At 39.4% G+C, this 20,476-nt stretch overlaps 1 protein-coding gene across 2 annotated transcripts in view; it reads left to right on the forward strand.

Annotated features, from left to right (window-relative positions):
- Window positions 1-12,974, forward strand: part of cpne7 (copine VII) — a 43,079-nt gene extending 30,105 nt beyond the window's left edge. For both annotated transcript variants that reach the window (XM_061743309.1, XM_061743317.1), the window contains exons 14-17: window positions 2,810-2,861; window positions 3,575-3,708; window positions 4,706-4,942; window positions 7,664-12,974. In XM_061743309.1, coding sequence (XP_061599293.1) covers window positions 2,810-2,861; window positions 3,575-3,708; window positions 4,706-4,942; window positions 7,664-7,816 — 576 coding nt within the window. In that variant the 3' untranslated portion in view covers window positions 7,817-12,974. The remainder of the gene's footprint in view (window positions 1-2,809; window positions 2,862-3,574; window positions 3,709-4,705; window positions 4,943-7,663) is intronic.
- The last annotated feature ends 7,502 nt before the right edge of the window (window positions 12,975-20,476 follow it).

The following is a 20,476-nucleotide window of genomic DNA, read 5'->3' on the forward strand; positions in this document are numbered from 1 at the left end:
GTATAAAAATATCAACTTGTCTTGAGAAAATATGTTCCACTGAAACTTAATCCACAAAGTTCTGATGCTCAATTTACATGATAATTCATAAGCGTAAAAACATTTGTTAAAAACATTTGTTAACTTCGTGAACTTACAGGTCTTAGTGTTTAATAGCACCCTGGGGAGATTTTTGACATGATGAATGTGTGTGTGTCTGTGTGCGATTGTGCACACAGACACATACAAATGCAAAAGCATGGTTCATCATCATTTATCAAACAAGAGAAGACTATGTTTAATGCAAGATTGCAATGTGTTGTGTGTCAGTGTGGAACACTAATAATTATCATTTCAATCGTGCATAGATTTTCTGCAGCGTAAATGGCAAGATTTAATTATTACATTTACCATGGCAGCACCTGCCTTATAGGAGGCATGTTTATGTTACTGTGTGCTGTTGACGCATTGGGCTTGGTGGTACAACTGAACATTGATGAAGTTATTATATTTTTTATGACCTGCTTTATGAACTTACAGGCTGTAGGTTTAATGGCACCAAGCAGTTTGGATGGGCAAACATATATACTGTATATAATAATATTATATTCAATTGAAAATTAAAATAAATAAAAACCTATATTTAGTGTTGCTAGCCAAGGATGTGGGATGCTTAAAGAGAAAATAACTAAATCAGAGCAATTCAAACGGAAAGAGACAAGAACAGCTGCAGCAATGTATAGCTTCCAGGAAAAAAAGATGATTTTTGAATATGAAAGAATATAAAACAAACCACTGCAAATAGATCACAGTAAAACAAAATTAACCTGTAAATGTTCATAATATGGCCTCTTTAAAGGCCTTCTTTTGTACCTTCTGTTCATTGCTGACAGACAGAAGACATTTGAATGAAGCTCTATTTTAATTGGTTGTAGATTGATCTGCTGATTTTAGGCTTTTTACAGAATAATTTATATATTTATGCAAATTATTTGGGACCATGGTAACACATGGACCAGGTGCATATTTTCTCTGATAAACTGGAAAAACAAAATGATGCTTTAGAGCACTAACAACAAACTAACAATATTATACTATATTTGCTCAAGGTTTCTTTCCTCCTAAAGGGGAGTTTTTCTTGCCACTGTTTGGCTTAAGGTTTTTCTCCCACTAGGGGAGTTTTTACCTGCCATTGTTTATGTTATGTTTATGTAATAATTGCTCAGGGGTCATGTTCTGGGTGTTGTAATAGATGCTATATAAACAAAATTGAATTGAAATCGAAATTGAATTATAACTGTTTTCAGATCCATGTAGGCCACTGTTGTGAGCCAGGACTCACAATACAAGAACCATGTCACCTATAGGAGCCATAACTTGTCTTTTAGTAACACTTGTGTGTTTATCCAGCTATTTATTGTCAGGTTACTTTTGAGTGCTGCTATATGGGAATATATGTATTGGAATTTCACCACTTCTTTCAAGTGAATGATTCAAGACAGATGGATGCCAGTCAGACAGCTCTGAAATAGAAAAATCTAACTGATGTTTGGATGACAGGAATAGATCATATCGTGTTTCTTTTTTCCTTTGATGAGGATTTATGCATAAATATTCAGACATTGATAACTAGCGCTGAAACAACTCTTCGGGAAACGTGATTAACTTGACTAATAAAAAAAATTCAGTGTAAATTTTTCGCATCAAAGCTTCATTTAATTCATTTAACCCTATAATGCTAGATGTATTATATTCGATACACGAGACCTCTGAACTGCCCCGTAATCAAGAAAACATTTGAATACAAACCAAAAAACATTATTAAAAAATATACTAAATAAACTAGATTAAAAAAAATACATAAACTTACTGTATGTATTCATAACGATAGGAAAAATTATTATTTAGAAATGTTTGCATACGAAATTGAAAGTTTTTCATTTGAATATGTAATTAACACTTCAAATTAAGAAATTTTTTTGGGGTGTTGTTTCATATGTCAGACATGAAGAATTAACTGTATAATCAGTGGTCACCATGCTTGACTTAAACAACGCTTTTTTGGGGTGGATTGCTAAATAAACAGAAGAAGAGAAAATAGTGAAGAGCGAGGGGAGGAAAGACGTCAATAAAAACAACAAATGATCTTATTTGCTCTCAGTTCCAGAGTTTGAGAGGGTATATAGTGATATATATACCATTGTCTTCTTTGTGCAGTCAATAACACGGTCTGATAAAAGCCCCAACTACAAGGGGGTTAATACACTTAGACTAAGTGACTATAATATAATATAAACTTCCTTATAACTCCAAAATAGTGAATGTAAAATGATATGAAACAATCTTATAAACAGATACATTTATTGTAGCGAATCACCTGTAGCTGGACAGTCTTAGAGATCTAAGAGATGGACAACTGTCCATGATGTGTGCTTAGTGTGAGGTTTTATTTTTGTTGTTGTTATTTTTCCTCCATTTATTTTAACACATAGAGATGCAGGGTGAATCATAGCTGGAAATTCCTCCATGTTTGTAATACAGACATTGTTTTAATTGTCCAGATACGTGAAGCCTTGCCATCAGTGGCAGCACCCGCTCTCATTCGCTCTAGCAAAGACATTTAATTACTGTCTTATTTCAAACTCACTTGTTACCTGGCAACAGTGCTGTGGCAGGCAATCACAGGGCCCAGGAAGTGGTGCTTCGCCAAAATCTAGTCACTTATATGTACATGTTTATAGAGTTGTTCTGGTTGCTAGTAGAGAGGAAGGCTAGTGAAAGCAAGTTTAAGCTACACAATTTTTACAATTATCCTTGCCTCTTTTCACAGGTGTCACATGACTTTGCCATTAATTTCAACCAAGAGGATGATGAATGTGAAGGTAAGCTGGAGGTTTGAACACCTGTATCCCAAAGAAGTGTCTTTCTTTGCCGATGATACCAGAATCAGCATAAAATGAAATTATGATAAAATAGTGTGACCTGTTGCCTGTTGGTTAGCACGCTCATCTCACAGCTAAAAGGTTCAGGTTCAATTCCTGTCTGGTGACTTCCTGGGGGGGAGTTTTCATGTTCAATGTGTGTGTGGGCTTTCTGCAGATACTCAGGGTATTCTCACAGTTTGAAAAGATGTATGATTGGTGATTCTAAACTGTGTTTAGGTGAGTGTGAGTGTAACAAGAAGGAAAGTAACCTCTCCATAGTAGACTCTGCTTCTCCCCCCAGTGACGGCTAAAAAAGACTGGATTGATTGGTTGCTCATTTCAGGCACATGCATAATGCATAGCCAATCTATCAAATCCAAGATAGCATCTTTGTGTGCCTATGTTTCTAAATGTTAAAGATGTATGCATGGTACTGCTTAAATATGACAGTAATTGTGTTATTTCTCATTTATTAAGAGTTAAAATACAGATGAATAAACTTAGATTGAAAGCTCCGTTGATTTCAGAGGACATGAAGTTCATTTCGTGAACAGCAAATACATGCAGTAGAAGAAACATCTGAGAGCACCTACAGAGCCTCTTCTGTGCTAACAAGTGTGGATAACTGCATTGACGTTTCCCTATTTTTGTTCTGTGCTTTCTTTGATTAGGGATCCAAGGAGTGGTTGAGGCATATCAAAGCTGCCTACCCAAGATCCAGTTGTATGGTCCAACAAACGTTTCTCCAATCATTAACAGGATAGCTAAGCTGGCAGCAGGAGATGGCAACATTAAAGATGCTTCTGTAAGTCTCTTTTTATATTAGAGACGTATGGCTGTGAGACAGGCTTTGTTGTTGTGCCTCCCACCGAGTTCCCTGGGTGAGAAGTCTCTCACCACGGTTTTTATATACCGTAGTAATAATATCATGTATATATAGAAAGAGCTATGTTGATGGTGCTTTTGGAAATTAGCTCATGAGCTGCACTTAAAATGTGGATAGATATTATGCTACTTTTCTTTGCTAATGTGAGTGTGGGAGCAAAAACACTAGAGTTTTGTGCCACTCTGTTTTCTCATCAGTTATGAAATGCAGTCGGGTACGAGCAAACAATGTGATATTCACTGAACTACCTATAAATGCCTTCAGTATGCTGTGTCATAGTAATAATATCATCAATAATATTCCTCACATAGTCAAACAAACAACAACATTTGAATGATTTTAATCAAACTTTATGCACATGGACACACACGAGCAGTCCAAAGTTTTGGATCAACAACATTTCAGAAGACAAGATAATGTGAACAGAACTGAAACTGAAAACACAATAAAATGACAGAAAATAAAACAAAACAACAATCTAAAAATATGTTATTTCAACAATGCAATATCAAAAGAAGTATTGTATAACTGCTTGTACCTGATTTGCAATCCAGAAATGTTTGCTATGAAAGCTGATGGGAATGTGCCCAGTGCCTGAGGAATAAGGCCGGGGTTTCAAAGGAAAGTTGACTGTTGTGGTTCTTGAGCTCGGCTGACATGATTTTCTTTTTTTTTTTTAGCAAGGCCTTTGGTTTTGTTGAAAGGACTTTTGAAATGTTTTGTTTCTTGTTGGTTTTGTGGGCATTCTTAGTTTTGTTGATGTATTTAGCCATTTATTAGTGTATTCAGACCAGTTTCTCCTCCAGTGGACAGCACACATTCATAGGTGTCCTTGCTTATGAAGTCATTTCATATGATGAAATGAGTAATTACTCAAATGGATTGATCCAGTCTAAAAGCTGTTGTGTTCTTGCAGCTGTACCACATCCTGCTCATCCTCACAGATGGGGTAGTGACAGACATGGCTGACACACGTGAAGCCATTGTTCGAGCCTCCTACCAGCCTCTGTCCATCATCATTGTTGGTGTGGGCAATGCAGACTTCACAGACATGCAGATTTTGGATGGAGATGATGGCGTCCTGCGCTCCCCGAAAGGCGAGCCGGTTCTCAGGGACATTGTGCAATTTGTACCCTTCCGAGACTTCAAAACGGTCAGTATTTTTCTCCTCCTGTCGGATTTCACTTGTTGATGTTCTTTTCCAGCCTACAACACTCTGACTCTTGTGCCAGGTGTGCTAATAGAATAATTACATTTACACTCACTGGCCCCTGTAATGGATACACCGGGTAAACCTAATATTATGGTGAGTGTGTCAGGTGTACCTAATAAAGTAGCTGCTGACTGTATAATGTAACATTTACAGTCCTTTTTGAAATGAGTCAAGTCTTTTCTGGCTTTGCAAGTGATACAGATGGTCACTCTTGACTTAAGCAGATTTCCAAGATTTCTTTCGCAGAAATCACATTTTCATGTTTCATGCAAAGTTAAGAAAAAACAAGCATACCAATTGAAATATATGTTTTAAAAAAAGCACATACACAACACCCTGGTCATACAATGAATACCAACTTAAAATGCAGGGTCACAGGCTAACTACAGATAAAATAAATTTCTTTCTAATAAATGGAAAAACATAGGCAATGACTGCCTGACATCTGGAACCCATGGGCTTCACCAAAGAAGTGTATTTGTGTTCCTTTGCCAAACCGTCTACAGCTGTTTTTGTCTTGGGTCTTTCTGCCTTGGGGTTATGATGTCGTGTGCCCTGGATCGTGGGTCATTCTGAGCCTGCTCCACACTTTTCTCTTCTTTTCATTCTTGAACATGTCAAACTTATTTTCATTTGTTAAAGGAATGTTGCTTCTGAATTGGTCCAATTTTTTCAGAGGATTTTGGGCTCAGTCTAATCTGGCCTTACTTGTTCTTATAGGGGACCTATTATGGCATCTAATCCCTATTTTAAACAGGCCTGGAATGTCTTAAAAACAAGCTTTTGATTGTTTTTGCGAAATAAATTAGAAATTCAGTCTCTGAGCCATGTCTTTATCTTCCCATTCTCTAACCGCATTCTCTATGTGGGATTCTGAGTGGGCGGGCGGCTATGATAATGATGCTCTGTGCTGATTGGCTGCCTGACGCGATGACGCGAAAAAATGGCGGAAGCTTCGGCCGGCGGAGTTAGTTGTGGGCGTGGTTTCACGCATCGCTCCCGGCGTTACGTAACGACAGGAGCAGAATCTGAACGGCTCGTAGAAGCCACATCAGACTGGATGGCTCATCTGGGCGGCTGTACAGACACTGCATAATTTGGTTGCTTTCTTCCTTCTCTGAGTTGGCAGGCTGAGGGGAGACCACTTTATATATGTTAAAGCAAGAAAAAACGTGTTTTACATAATAGGTCCCCTTTAAGGCTCATAAATGACTTGTGCCTAGTGATGAGCTCTCTGGTTTTGCACTCATGAATACTTCATCGTAGGTTATGATATTGACATTGCTTCTAGGGAGCATTCTTACTTTGCTAGAAGTTGTGAAATGATTTTCTTTTCCTTTTTGTTGTGGATGTCCAGAACATTTTATGTTGCAGAGTTCAAGAATACCTTCTGTTTTCCTCACAACAAGCCAAACTGTTGATTTATCCACTTGCACTGAGCGCTCCTTTGCCCACATGCTGTGAGTTCACAGCAATGGCTATCAATGCACATGCAACTGGTGAAGGAATAAAAGATGAAATATCCACACTTGAAACAGGGACATTTATATTTGCAGGAGACAAATTATGACCTTTTTTCAAAACATGACACAATTTAAGATTCATCACAACGGCTCCCTTTTCAACCAGGTCTTTACAGCTCTATTCATAGCAGCTGGTTTAAGACGGCGACATCAGACACTCCATCCCTCTCCACCCCCTTCTCCATGAGGTGTGCATCTTTTGAGACAGATCTTAGACCTTTGTTCAAACCACTTTAGAGGTATAATAAATTCAGCATAATGTAGAATTTATTGCAGAAAAATTATTGATAAGTCCACTTTGTCCAGGGCCTGTGATGTCACAGATCTTTGCAAATGTGGCAAAAATGGCTCACTGGATTACATGTTTTCAGATTTAGGCAACCCTAAGCAAAATATAACGTCATTGCAGCATTTTTGGGTTGGTAGTGACTTCAAATACCTCAATACCATATATGTTTGTTTTTTTTTCATTATATGTCTCCTTTAACCCCTTCAAATACATGGTGCTACAGTACATATCAAGTGGTTGTACTTCCTACGTCCCTTCACAAATTTTGGTTTGAAAACCTTGAAATTAAAGCTTCCCTTTAAATATTTTGTCATTATATACCTGTATCCTCAATATATTTGGTAAGGTATGAAAAATACTAACAAAAAATGTAAACAAAACAACAGAAAAAGGCCTCAACTGCATGATGTAAATTAGTCTCTAGATAGCAGATTTTAACCCTTTGTAACATTTCAGAATGCTGAAATGCAAAGAATGCTAAACATGTTCTTCATCTAAATGAAACCTTTGTCATGACTAATGCTCATTTAGCAATTGTTCTCATCCAAAGTGATTTACAAGTGTAGAACAGATTAGGGTGATGTGGAGCTCAAGGACACTTCAATACTTCAATAACAAAATTGGGAATCAAACGCTTCTGCCTCCTGAACCACTGCCCCCCACATAACTACGCAGAACTGTCTAATACTGTCTGACATTGAAATACATTTTTTAATTAGGTGAAACAGAGAACATAGTATGAGTACTGCCCATATTCCCCTGAGGTTATCTGGAAAATGTTCTGTATCTTAAATAAAACCCTGTTTCACAGCTGTTTTGACATCTCCAGTGGTTCTCTGTTTGTTGCAGGCGTCACCTGCGGCCTTGGCCAAGTGTGTTCTGGCAGAAGTACCCGGTCAAGTGGTCGAGTACTTCAGCCACAAGGCCATCTCCCCCATGAGCCCGATGAGGGAGTTACTGACCCCCATCCTCAGCCCAGTTGCCACCACCCCAACAGAATAACCAGCTGCTCTGTTCCTTTGACCGAGCTTTGACCACAGCACCAGTCTGGCAGACTGAGAGGGGAAGAGGATGCATGCCTCACTACTTTGAACAAGTACTCAACAGAAAATCCTTCTCAATGTGTTGTTGCTTACTTATTTTACATCACTTTTTCACTCAAAGCAAAATGTTTACACAAGGACAGAATTTCAGAGACAGTGGGTTATATTTCTGGCCTCAGTGTGGATCAAGCACAGCCCCCTGGTTGTGGGAAAATGACCATCCAACTGTTTCAGCACCATGAGTCAAGGAGGATTATGTTTTTAATGCATGCAGGCCAATCCCTCATTGCTGATCTACTGATCAGATGCAGGCTTATCATTCCTTATTGGCTGTGAATTGAATTTTAACCTTTCATTTCCATCTACTATGTCACTTTCCTAATGTTATATGTTCAGATAATTTTGAAATATGGTGCAATCAGTGTTTGACCTCATAATATTTTATCAAAATAAAGGAATCACAGATAAGCGACAGTTTCTGATTAAGAATTATACTGAACTTCTGTTGCATGTGAGGCTGTATGGCTGTCCAATTAACCTTATTTTGAGAGACAATTTTTCAATATCAACCTTTAACACCAAATCAAGAAAGTTTGGGATGACGATGCAAATGTTAAAGAAAAAAACAAAACCAAGCCGTGATTCCTAAATCTAATTTGATGTAATTTGTATCTCTTTGCAGACTACACAAACCCAAGATATTTCATACTACATCACAATTCCAAAATAAAGTTGGAAAGGTGAATGTTTTAATACTTTGTAATGATGACTTCTTTCACTTAAAGACAACACTTAAAAATCAATTATTGCATTGAGGATAGCAGTCCATGAATTATTTCATGTGTTATTTGGTCCCGTTCTTTTTGAAAAGACATCTTTGTATGCAAGTGTCACATTCTGTGCCATTGTCACATTTTTAATTTAAAGAATCTTCACTTATTTCTTGTTGGAAACATCTCAGGACGGCAGGCAGGCCAGTCCAGTATACCCCTTTCTATCTCAGCCATGTCTTTGTAAACAGTACAGAATGTGCAAGATGGAGGTGAGACATGGATGCCCATGCAAAAAATCTCTGTACTAACTCCATGTCCTTTTTCTGAATTAATGCTTTCATCACAGAAATGTACCTTTACACCATCACAGAGCCTGAATGATATTTGCACTACTGACTCATCTGATCACAATACACTTTTCCAATACGCGATGGTCTATCCCAGATGCCCCGAGCCCACATACATCAGCACTGCCCCTGGACAAAGGTTACTGTAAGGCAAGGGTGGGCAATTCTGTTCCTCGAGGGGTGCTGTCCTGCATGTTTAAGATGTTTCCTTGTTTAATCACACTCTTATACAAATGATTGGATCATTAAGAGACATGTGCAGAGATTGATGACAAGCTGATGATGACCAGTAATTAGAATCAGGAGGGAGAAGCATCTAAATCATCCAGATTTTAAATTTGGCTCCATATTTTACCGTGTGACAAAGGTTTCCCAAAGTAATCCTTTCGCCATGTGATTATTTCAGATTTTAATGAACGATGGTTCTTGTATCAATGTTGTCTGAGTGATGGAGATCACAGGTGTGCTTGTGGATTTGCCCTCTGTTTAATGAAATTCCTTCGGGAGTGAAGTCCTTCCCTTAGAGGGAGTTAGATGCAAGTCCTTCCCAAACTTTTTGGGTTCAAACCATCTGCAAAGAAATACAGTCCAAAACGAATGCAAGAAACAATGTTGTTGTTTTTTTTTTTTGTACAAATTTTATTTACATTTACCATATTGTCCATAACTTGTCTGATGTCAAATCCACCCACAGCGAGTGCGTTTCATTCTAATTTGCATCAGCAGTTGCAAACAAATCAAGACCTATCCTCCGATAAGTAAACAACACCATTTCTCTCCACAAAGACAGAAAATGCTGACAGGGATTGACAATTAGAAACAGATGGACAAATGAATCTTTTTGAAGTACAAGCATTTAAACAGTGCTAATGAACTACTGCCCACATTAGCATGTGAGGAGACAGCAACATCTCTTGTGTTGATTTCACTTCATCAGACTCACCCAGCTTGAACATTTGTGAAGCTGTTTGTGCAAGTGACATAACTTCAGCAGTCTGCGGTATTTGCTACAGCTTCAGCTCTTGGTGTGCTTTTATATTTTATAATTGAGAGCTGAAAATGTACAAGCAATCACATGTACAACCAGTCTAGCTGCAATTAAGTTTTTCTACAAAAGGTGATCAATGACTGCACCCAGTTTCTGGTCTTTTGTCAAGTGGCTTTGGTGTAAGCTCTGATAGTCTTGCCTTGTGTCAGGCTGTGTCCCTCTGAACTGTCGCGTTTTCTAGTAGCCCTGTAGGCAGTCATCACGCAGACAGTACTCATGGTTCTGTTGTGGAATTTGTCTGGCACTTCTATAAAACTTTCCACTTTGCTTCTTTTATGTGCATTGTAAATCTTCAAGGTGTTTCATGAAGAAACTGAACTGGAAAAAAAACTGAAAAAATTAAATCAAGTGAAAGCACAAAGTCGATCACAGTAAATGTTGTAACACAGTCATAATCTTTACATTAAAATTTGATTTATGAATACTTTATGATGCTTATTACCACATTTTTGAGTGTTTCTTATGGTTAAATGGATGTTAAAGCTTTCTCCCAGAACAAACTGCCCTGTAATTTCATTAATTCAACTTCCATTCTTCTCTTGCTTGAAAGAGGTCTATTTACTTGTGAATATCTGTGACTTTCCTCTTTTGTTGAGCTTTTCAATACTCATTTTTCCAAAAAGTTTCAGTTTTACGTCACCTGCCGAAGCTTTGTCAGATTGTCCCCATTAGAGTATTCCCTGTAAAAAAAGCCTTTTACATATATTTTAAACATGAATAATTATCCATTTAACATCTAAATTAATTGGATTTGTATTGTCAAGGGAATATTTCCCATCAGATGTATAAACGACTGAAGTATTCACTATTTTTTAAAGTCATTATTTTGAATGATTTAAGGAACGCCTATGAGTAAAACCATTGTATTTTATGTCTTTGAATAATATTTCTTATTTCATGTTCCTATTTTAGCTCTATATATCTCAAGATAAACATTAAAGTTGATATATACAGCTCCAACATTTCTAAATGCTATGTTGAAACTATTCATACCAGTGTTTGGTATTACAGATGACGAGAATTAATATTTCTCTTCAAATCCAACTATTCTTATTTCTGGTTCTCTTTACTTTACACTTTGTGTATTTGCTAGTTCTTTTGTTTTTGTCTTAAATGTTTTATACATGCTAGAGATGTCCCCGAATGGTAACTTCATTCACTTTTAGAAACCAAACAATAACTGTTAGTAACTGCACAGGAAAATATCCAACGTTTAAGTTACATCAACTTACAAATGTTCTCCCTGAGCTACAGTATTTTTCTTGCTTTGATTCGTCCTCTGGAGCCCAACAGCCCACCAACAGTCAGACACAAACTATTGAATTCTCTTGAATGCACCAAAACACAGTTACCGCTGCTGTCTAACTCCTTTAAAGATCAACTATTGAGGATTTCTGTTTCACTGTGGATTACAGGAGAAGGCCTATTGATCCAGCAGACATAGATTTAGAGCCATGCACAATAACCCTGGAGGGAGTTTGGTCTCACAGCTGAAGTTGAACTCCACAGCGGGGTCAGAATGATGCTCAAACTACGAAATACTCTGAAGACTGAACAACAAATTAAAAGAAGGTGATTTGTTGAGAACATTCATCTAATTTATGTAAATAGTCCTCCTAATACAGTCTTTTATTTTCATGCGTTTCATTTTAGGAGTGCAAAAATGACTCATTCTCAGATTGTTATTACTATATCAAAAATACATTTTAAAAAGCTTTTCTTTAAGAAAAGCACCCTGGGCTCTCCCATAAATCTGTCGAGGATACTTATTCCCCTCAGTAAGGCACTTAGTGGAGATATCAACCAATATTTCTGTTCCTCAAGGGCAAACTGGCTGATATATTAAAGTCTAAAAGCCATCAGCACTCCACCTGTGATTCGTGACTTACATGGCAACACGCTCTTTTTCCACTGTTATTAGTATCGCTATCAGGCTTTGCCTCAGGTCATCAGCGGCAGGAACTCAAACGGATCATTACCTTTTACGCGTAATAATTCTGATGAGATCTGATTTTTAAAGTTGACAGATTCCTGTCTGCAAAACAAATGATATTCCTCCATTTGTACTTATGAGTTTTTTTCTTCTTTTTATCATACATTTAAGAAATACAGCAAAAAAAGCAAAAGATATTATTTTCTGTTTAAACGTTATAATACAGTTCATTGAGCCATGAAAATACGTCATGCTCCTCTGGTGTCATGTAAATTAAAAAAAGAAATAAAAAAATACACCTTTAAACACTGTTTGAGGCTATAAAATTATACCGAATTTGCCCCAAACAAGTCAGTCACCAAATCCTTTCATTACATATAATTAGCTTACAAATATCACTGCAATTACACGTTAAAGCCAACATTTTTAAAAGTGTATTGTATGATAAATAGCGTTATCTAATCTGTGAACTGTTTCTGAAGAAAATATCTACACTCCAGTTGTAATGGGACACTCGTGCCATTGTGGTGCAAGCAACACTGGGCTGAAACACTGGAGACAGTTCATGAGACCATCTTCCCCCCCCGTTTAAAAAAAAACTTAACAAAAAACACCAGCTAGGAAGAATCCACTGAGTTGGTTACTGTTCCTTATCTACCAATGTCAGGCAAAAAAAAAATAATTAAAAATGAACAAGTCATAGGTTTTGTAGCAGATCAATGCGTCTATTTTCGGACACACACAAACACACACAAACACACACATACACACTCTTGGTGTGTCTGTGCTTCATCCATTCAGTGGACTCCAGTACAAGGCTTTTTAGTACATTCCCTTTTTATGCAACTGGTGTGACTGCAGGCTCTGTGGGTAAGAAGAAGAAGCCCATGCAGCATTTGACTTCTTCGAACAGAAGAAAGGGATTTATTGCATGCTTACTTTGATTGTTAAGCTGTGCTGTTATTCGTGTGGATCTTATGATATGCTAATATGCAAGCCTGCATTTACACAAACTCTGCTGCTGTAGTTTATGCTTTCTGTCTTGGAGTTGGGTGAATAAATCTTATCGTTTAACTGAAACAGTCTGTGTGATTTGTTATTGCAATTATTAAAATCTAAACATTTTGTAGTAAATTTACAGATATATTAAAAAAGAGTGGGGTTTTTTCCCCCTTCACTCATTTTAGTGATCTCCTCACAAACATCTTCTACACACAGCTGTACTGGAAGAATAATGAGAAAAGAAATGCTAAAATATACTGTAGGTTATGTTATTGTGAACATTAGCATTGTGTAGTTTTCTGATATTGTTTGTACTTTGGATGGAAATAAGGACAAAACCAACTCTTTTTTTCCATCCGACAGATCCTTTCATTTAGAGGTTATTGTTGAGAGCACCGCATGATGGTTGTTTCCATGGTGACACTTACTTGCGAGAGGACACAGACCTTCATTTTTGATTGATTCAGGGACAAAACTGCAGGATGCTATGAGGATTCGGGTAGGAGGTCATCCACATATCCTAATGAAGAAAGGACGTTTTGATTTCATTGCTTTTAGCCAGGCAACTGATTGTCCAGAGGGACAGTTAGCCTCAGTTATTTGCATACTCAAAACACTCTCTCTTTTGTACATCCTTTTTTTTCTCATGTTGTTCCTGGTGTTTTGATTTATGGTCCAAATTAAAGAATATTCACTACCATTAAACATCAACAGCAGGCTCACATCCTGTGACAAGGTGCTGTTGTTTAATGGAGTCACCCTGCTGCCTCCATGTTATCATTTACTATAACACCCTTAACCTCAGCTGGGTTTCCCTGGCACTGGTGTGGCTGGGATGCTGTAAAAACAGCGAGTTCTCATTTGTTTTATTTCCCGTGACTAGTTGCAGTATGTAATGAGAAAATAACTAATGAGAGATGACGAATGGAATATCTGAGTGGTAATTAGCCGTCTCCTCCTTCTCCCGTGAGAACACACACCTTTGAAATACTTCCATCTGGCTCCTCTGATGTTGTTTCTCACATACTTCCTGTTTCCTTGTTACCCTGTGCATATACTGGGCTGCAAATATACGCATTTTTGCACAGATGCACATAAATAGACTTTGAAAAATAAAGTAGAACCGAAGGCGTTGCACACCACAATTAAGTGATGCTTTCATGACATGCTAGACAGGAGTGCACAACTACCATCAATATGACTCATTCCCAGTCACTGGCAGATTTTTCAGCAGCCCTGTCGATTATCATGTAAGTGTGGCACTTGATTGAATTGAGGGTCAATGGAGGAATTTAAAATGTTGTCATCAGGAATCAATATTCACACACCTCGATGAGGAGGAAAAGAAGACACGCTCCCACGGTTGTGATTTTATTAGAGTTAATCTGGCCCTGGGGAAAATGCTGCACTGTCATCTTGAACAGTGACTCAAGTGCTATCTCATTTTCCTGCTCCCACATGCACTTCAGTGACATTCTCTCTTTTCATTTCAATTTATACATTTGTTTTTGCAATTCAGTAGTCATTATCAGTGCACAGGAGAAAACAAAAACTCTCATTAAAACTATTCAATATAGGTTTTCCCATAAGCATCTGTGTACGATCCTCAATTTCGTAAGCTGTGTGCTTGAGATAACTCCTGAAACCAATGTGCCAATTTATTTATTTCTTTTTCAGTAGTTATGTTTGCAGTTCAGTTACTTAAGCCGAATCCTAGCATTTTACCTTCTTTTTAAAGAAAAAAAAGGAAAAAGAAAAACAATGCAAATGTGTAATGATGCTAAAAGTGTTGAGCCAGAGGAGTCCAAATAGGAGTTAAGAAAATCATGTGGGATGCCGCCTTGCCTGGCTGAACATTAAATTTGAGAAAAATATGCCCAGTGAAATTCTCTGACTCAAAGAGCAAATGAGCTAAAATGATTGGCCTGGCTAGATGTCACCATGGCTCTTGCTGCCATTTATTAATACATTATCATACGCTCTGTTAAATAACCTTTCTAAAATAATTTTATAATTTCTTTTAATTTTTATTATTTAAAACTAAAATCTTTTCCTAACCCCAATCATGTTCTGTTGTCCGTGTAAATGAAGAAGTGTAATTTTAGCTGATTATCTGCCACAACCAAGAGATGCAGTGTTTGGGAAATTGCGCTCTTTACAAGCGTAGAGTAGAGTGGGTATTCGGTATGCTGGCGAGTATTCTTTTGGCACATTTGATCAAACCAGCAAATTCAAATTTTGACCAGATAACAAAAATATCCATCGCATCCATGAATGCCCAGAACCTCTTTAATTTTGAGAGATTAATGCAGGCGTTGATGTTTCCAAAACAAATACAGGTATTGTTGCCAGGACACTGAAAATAAAACATTTGTGATTGTTGGGCGTCGCCCATGTGAACTCTGAACTTATAAAATGTATGAACACTTCGTGAATGTGTATATTCAACTTTGAAACGGCTCAGCTGAAAATCGGCTGTAATGTGCCTCCAAAAATGGCCGACCTGAACTACAACCCCCAGCATGCCTTGCGTGGGGGGGGTGGCGCCTACAAGCGGCGCGCATCCAATCGCAATGAGGCACCGATGACGTCACCGCAGCGCGCGTAGGATCAAAACGCAGCGCTGCGCGTTCATCTCTCTCTTTTTTCCTTCATTCAACTGGCGGGTCAGGACGTCTTTCTGGCTCCGGGCCAAAGGGACCACGGCCTTCCCCCCCCTCTGCAGCATGGTCTGGTCGGAGGATCAGCGAGGACCCGCGGCGCAGACAGCGCCGGCTGCATTTCTTTCCTTCTCCACTTCATCTCATCCGAGCGGGATCTTTTGGCCCCTGGCCAAGATCCCATCTCCTTTTCTCCCCCCGGCTGGGGGAAGGGGTAAGGCCCGCATCGGACCGGGCCCGCTCCGTTGGACCCGCGGTTGAAGCGGCGGTCCCCCGGGGAGGCTCCGGCTTCCACTAAACTCTGTCCTCTAAGTTCACAGATCCGAGCTTCCGACGCCCACGCGCTCCCGGCAACCAGATCGGGACACAGCTGCGACTGAGCGCTCAGACTGAACCCCCCCTCCCCGCTCCGAGCCCCTGTCTGCTAACCGCGCAGGGATCGGGGACGGACAGCCGGCGTCTCGCCGGCGTGAGCTCTCCCGGGGCCCGGACGGCCGTGCGTCGGCGACCGGCGCGCAGGGAAGCACGGCAGGAGAGACCGGTCCCCCGCCGCGCCTAGGAATGCGTGTGAGCCTCCGTTTGGTCCGGAACCACGGCCCGGCACGAGGCGGCCCCGCCGCTGTCTAATCCGTTTCAGGGGAAGGGACGGCCCCAGTCGACAAAACCCGCAGGCACCCGATCCGGATCCCAGGCGAGACGTGAGCCCATGAGCAGCAGATCAGTAGGACTAAGAACGGTTCAGAACTGTGTGAAGTCGGGATCCTTGTTTATCAGTAACTTAAGAGCGTTTTCAGAGCTAAATCTGTGTTCAGAGCTGAGATTACATCAGCATCATTATCATGACTGTTGTCATTAATTTGTAGTCACCACTTTCTGCTAGTCATTCATGTTTTAAAGCGCTGTTTCGTCAGTTGATCACGGTTTAAACAGCGGGATCACCATCCGTTCTAAGTGCACGTGGCGTGGTTACAGTCCCGCCCTCTTTAAATACGGCAGCCTTCTTTCACCCACGTTGTTGAACCGTACATGTTCATTGATATCATGTTTATTATTACATTTGATTCTTTTCTTTTCATTCCATGCATTTAACTTTCATTTTTATTGATTGTTGTTTTTCTAGTTAATTAATTGTTTTATAATACTTAAGTTCTGCCATCAGGTTTATTTGGGGTGTTGCGTTTATCATCTTTTGACACCTGTATGTATGTAAATAAATCCTGATTGATTTTTAATGAGTGGTTGTTGTTATTTCATGCAAGATTTGGTCACAAATTGATTTGTTTAAGCAGAGCCTAGTGTTCGGATATCACGCCTTCATTGTTATTCTGTAAGATATAGTAAGATTTGCTGTTCTGCAGGATAATTCAAATCATATGAGACTGATTTTCTGCTGTTAAAAGTTATCATTTCTCTGCTTAAGGAACAGAGTGGTGCCCCGAGGATTTTATTTATCATATTGATCATTTCAATTTGATAAATAGTCAACTTTATTAATTATTAATAATTCGATAACTGGACAGCCAAGCTACCCGAGTTGCACAACATGTCAGTTAATAACTTGCTGATGCAATAAGTGTCATTATTTTATCTGTATTATTATTTCATTACCATTAGGGGCTTCTCTGTGCCCCCCCTCAATCGCGGGCCCCTAGAATCCATCTACTTTACCCCCCCCCCCTTTTCGGCGCCCCAGCAAACACCCACGAGTGGACTCCACACAGCAGGAATTTCAGACAAGTCATGGGAAAGAATTTAAGACTTTTATTATTTACCTTTTATTTTTTTGTGGATTTAAGTTTTATACAAGTAATGAACAATCAGATGTGGGTTTAGCATACAGTGTTGAACCAGAGCCATGTGTAACACAGAGAGGGGCCTGTATGGAAAGTTCAATGCCTGAACACATGATTTTGAGACATAGAAACCAACAACTGATTTAAAACCCCAAGAGGCTTTGCATTTGCATACCTATATTTGAAAATGATACATCCCCCCTCCCACTGGCTCTGGCCTCAAAATCAGCAGATGTCCCCACTGACTTACAGGAAGTAAAGCCAGGTAATAAAACCACGTTACCCCATTATCTCTCTCTCTTTATACTGCAACAAGTAGCCTATGAGGTGACAGCTCCCTCTATCTCTGTCTGCATGCATTGGGATAAGGAGCCTCCGGCATAACCTTAGTCTTTGGCTGTGGGTAAAGGCTGGATTATGGTTCTGCGTAAAATCGACGCTGAGCGTGCGCCGCAGGTTGCGCCGCAATGAGCTCCCCATGGCGCACCCCACACCGTGCCTGACGCGCACCTCCCAAAAATTGTAACTACGTGTCAAGAAGTCGCTGACCCGACGCAGACCGAGAGGGCTCTAATTGGTTTGCTTGGTAGCAATGCATTTCTGGTTCCGGTTCGCGAAGCAGTCGTGAACTTTCAGTGCTCTTTTCTTCGTGTGTGTGTGATTTTTTATGTTTTGGTTTTTTGCACAATAGTTGTCCTTATCTCTTTGATTCACTGTGACTGGAAAAGTCGGATAAACCATTCAGGAAAAGAACTAGCACTCGCGGGGGGGGGGGGTATCACTACCAAGAATAACCTAAGTAAGAGACTTTTGTGCCTGGGCAGAGACAACTTAGTTGAAAGCATTTCAATATTTAGTTTTTCTTTGATTTTACTGCATGCATTTAGAGCAAGATGCTTGGTCCTGTTGTTATTTTCTTTTTGCTGCTCATTCGTTGCTGCTGTGGTGTGTTTATCTGCAGCTAATTAGGGCCCGAGCACTTACAGTGCGAAGGCCCTATTGTATCTGTAGGAATTTTTTATTTTTTATTTATTTTTTTATTCTTCTTTCTTCTTACGAAAGGAGGGCCTTTTTGCCCCCCTAAACGTGCCCCAAAAGTCACCAAATTTTGCACGCAAGCCAGGCCTGGCGAAAAATGTGATATTTAATGGTTTGCATTAATGGTCGTGGCAAAATGGCTCAACAGCACCCCCTAGAAAACTTTGTGCCTCAAGCCCCACAATACAGTTTGAAGAAACTGAAAAATTTCTTGGCGCCGTGGCCGAAACCGAACAGGAAGTCTGCCATTTTGAACATTTTGAATTAATCGTCGTCATTTTGGCGCAATTTATGCCATTCCTTCAGAGTCCGAACCGTAAAGTGCACCCAGGTGTGTCATACATCAAAATGTGCGTCTCCATCCTGCGACGACGCACATTACCTTTCTCTTTCAAAAACGTTACCGTGGCGACGCTAGATGCCAAAAAGCACGCCCCCCCCCTTCATCTGATTGGTCCATATTTGATAGTTCCCCAAAAGTCACCAAATTTTGCACGCAAGCCAGGCCTGGTGAAAATTTGATATTTCATGGTTTGCATTAATGGGGGTGGCCTAACGGCTCAACAGCGCCCCCTAGAAAACTTTTCTCTGCTATAACTTTTGAATGGTTTGACATAAAGAGTTGTGGGTGGGGTCATCGTACTCTGTAATGAGTCCTTGACCATCATTGGCCTGAATTAGCCCCGCCCGTTCTTCTGATTAGTTGTCCCTATTTTCTGCTATAACTTTTGAATGGTTTGACATAGAGAGTCATGGGTCGTGTCATTGTACTCGGTATTGAGTCCTTGGCCTTCATTGGCATGAATTAGCCCCGCCCCTTCTTCTGATTGGTAAATATTTCATAGTCCCTATTTTCTGGCATAAATTTTGAATGGTTTGACATAGAGTCGTGGGTGGTGTCATCTGACTCGGTTTTGAGTCCTTAAGCTTCAATGGCCTGAATTAGCCCCGCCCCTTCTTCTGATTGGTTGTCCCTATTTTCTGCTATAACTTTTGAATGGTTTGACGTAGAGAGTTGTGGGTGGTATCATCGGACTCGGTTTTGAGTCCTTGACCATAATTGGTGAGAATTAGCCCTGCCCGTTCTTCTGATTGGTTGTCCCTATTTTCTGCTATAACTTTTGAATGGTTTGACGTAGAGAGTCGTGGGTGGTGTCATCTGACTGGGTTTTGAGTACTTGACCTTCATTGGTATGAATTAGCCCCGCCCTTTCTTCTGATTGGTCCATATTTCATAGTTCCTATTTTCTGCCATAACTTTTGAATGGTTTGACATAGAAAGTCGTGGGTGGTGTTATTTCTGATATGCTTATTGGGGGCGGTGGCCATGAGTGCGAGGGGCCGTTCATTGCTGCTTGCAGCTTTAATTTAGTGTTGTTATTGCATCTGTATCACTGGGTTGTGTTAGTGTGTTTCTCACCACATTTGCAATGTGCATTTTGTTTCCCAGTTGAATTTACAGAGCATTCATAATGAAGTTGGTTTCACTATCATGTGTCTGTATGGGAAACAACACTTAGTTTGGTGGTGGTGAGCTTTGTTAAATCTTACTTCCTCTGTTATTAATGAGTGTCTTCAGGCACTCATGAATAACCCTTAACAACTAAGCAAGGACCAACAACGTAAGGACCAACAACAGCATAGTACATTTGCAAGGATTTATCTAAATAATGTCCTCCCTGAATTATAGAGTACAGTTAGGTCCAAAGGTATGATTTTTACCTTTATACAGCACCAAAATGGATTTTAAATGAAACGGTCAAGCTGGAATTAAAGTATAGACTTTCATGTTTCACAAGAGGTTTCACAAATATGTGGCATTTACTATTCAGGAGTTACAACCACAGTGAGAAGTGTTTCTCCATTTGGCTGAAAAATTATTTAAACAATTATATTTAAAAAGTCTTCATGAAAAGTCAAGCTGATAAAAGATTTGGAGTTGATGTTGAGGTACTGAACTAGCATTACATATGTTTGTCTGGAAGTCCAAGGAGATCTTTGCACTGAATAAAACAAACAAAACAA

The sequence above is a fragment of the Cololabis saira genome, chromosome 2 (assembly GCF_033807715.1).
Source record: "Cololabis saira isolate AMF1-May2022 chromosome 2, fColSai1.1, whole genome shotgun sequence".
NCBI classification, from domain to species: Eukaryota; Metazoa; Chordata; class Actinopteri; order Beloniformes; family Belonidae; genus Cololabis; species Cololabis saira.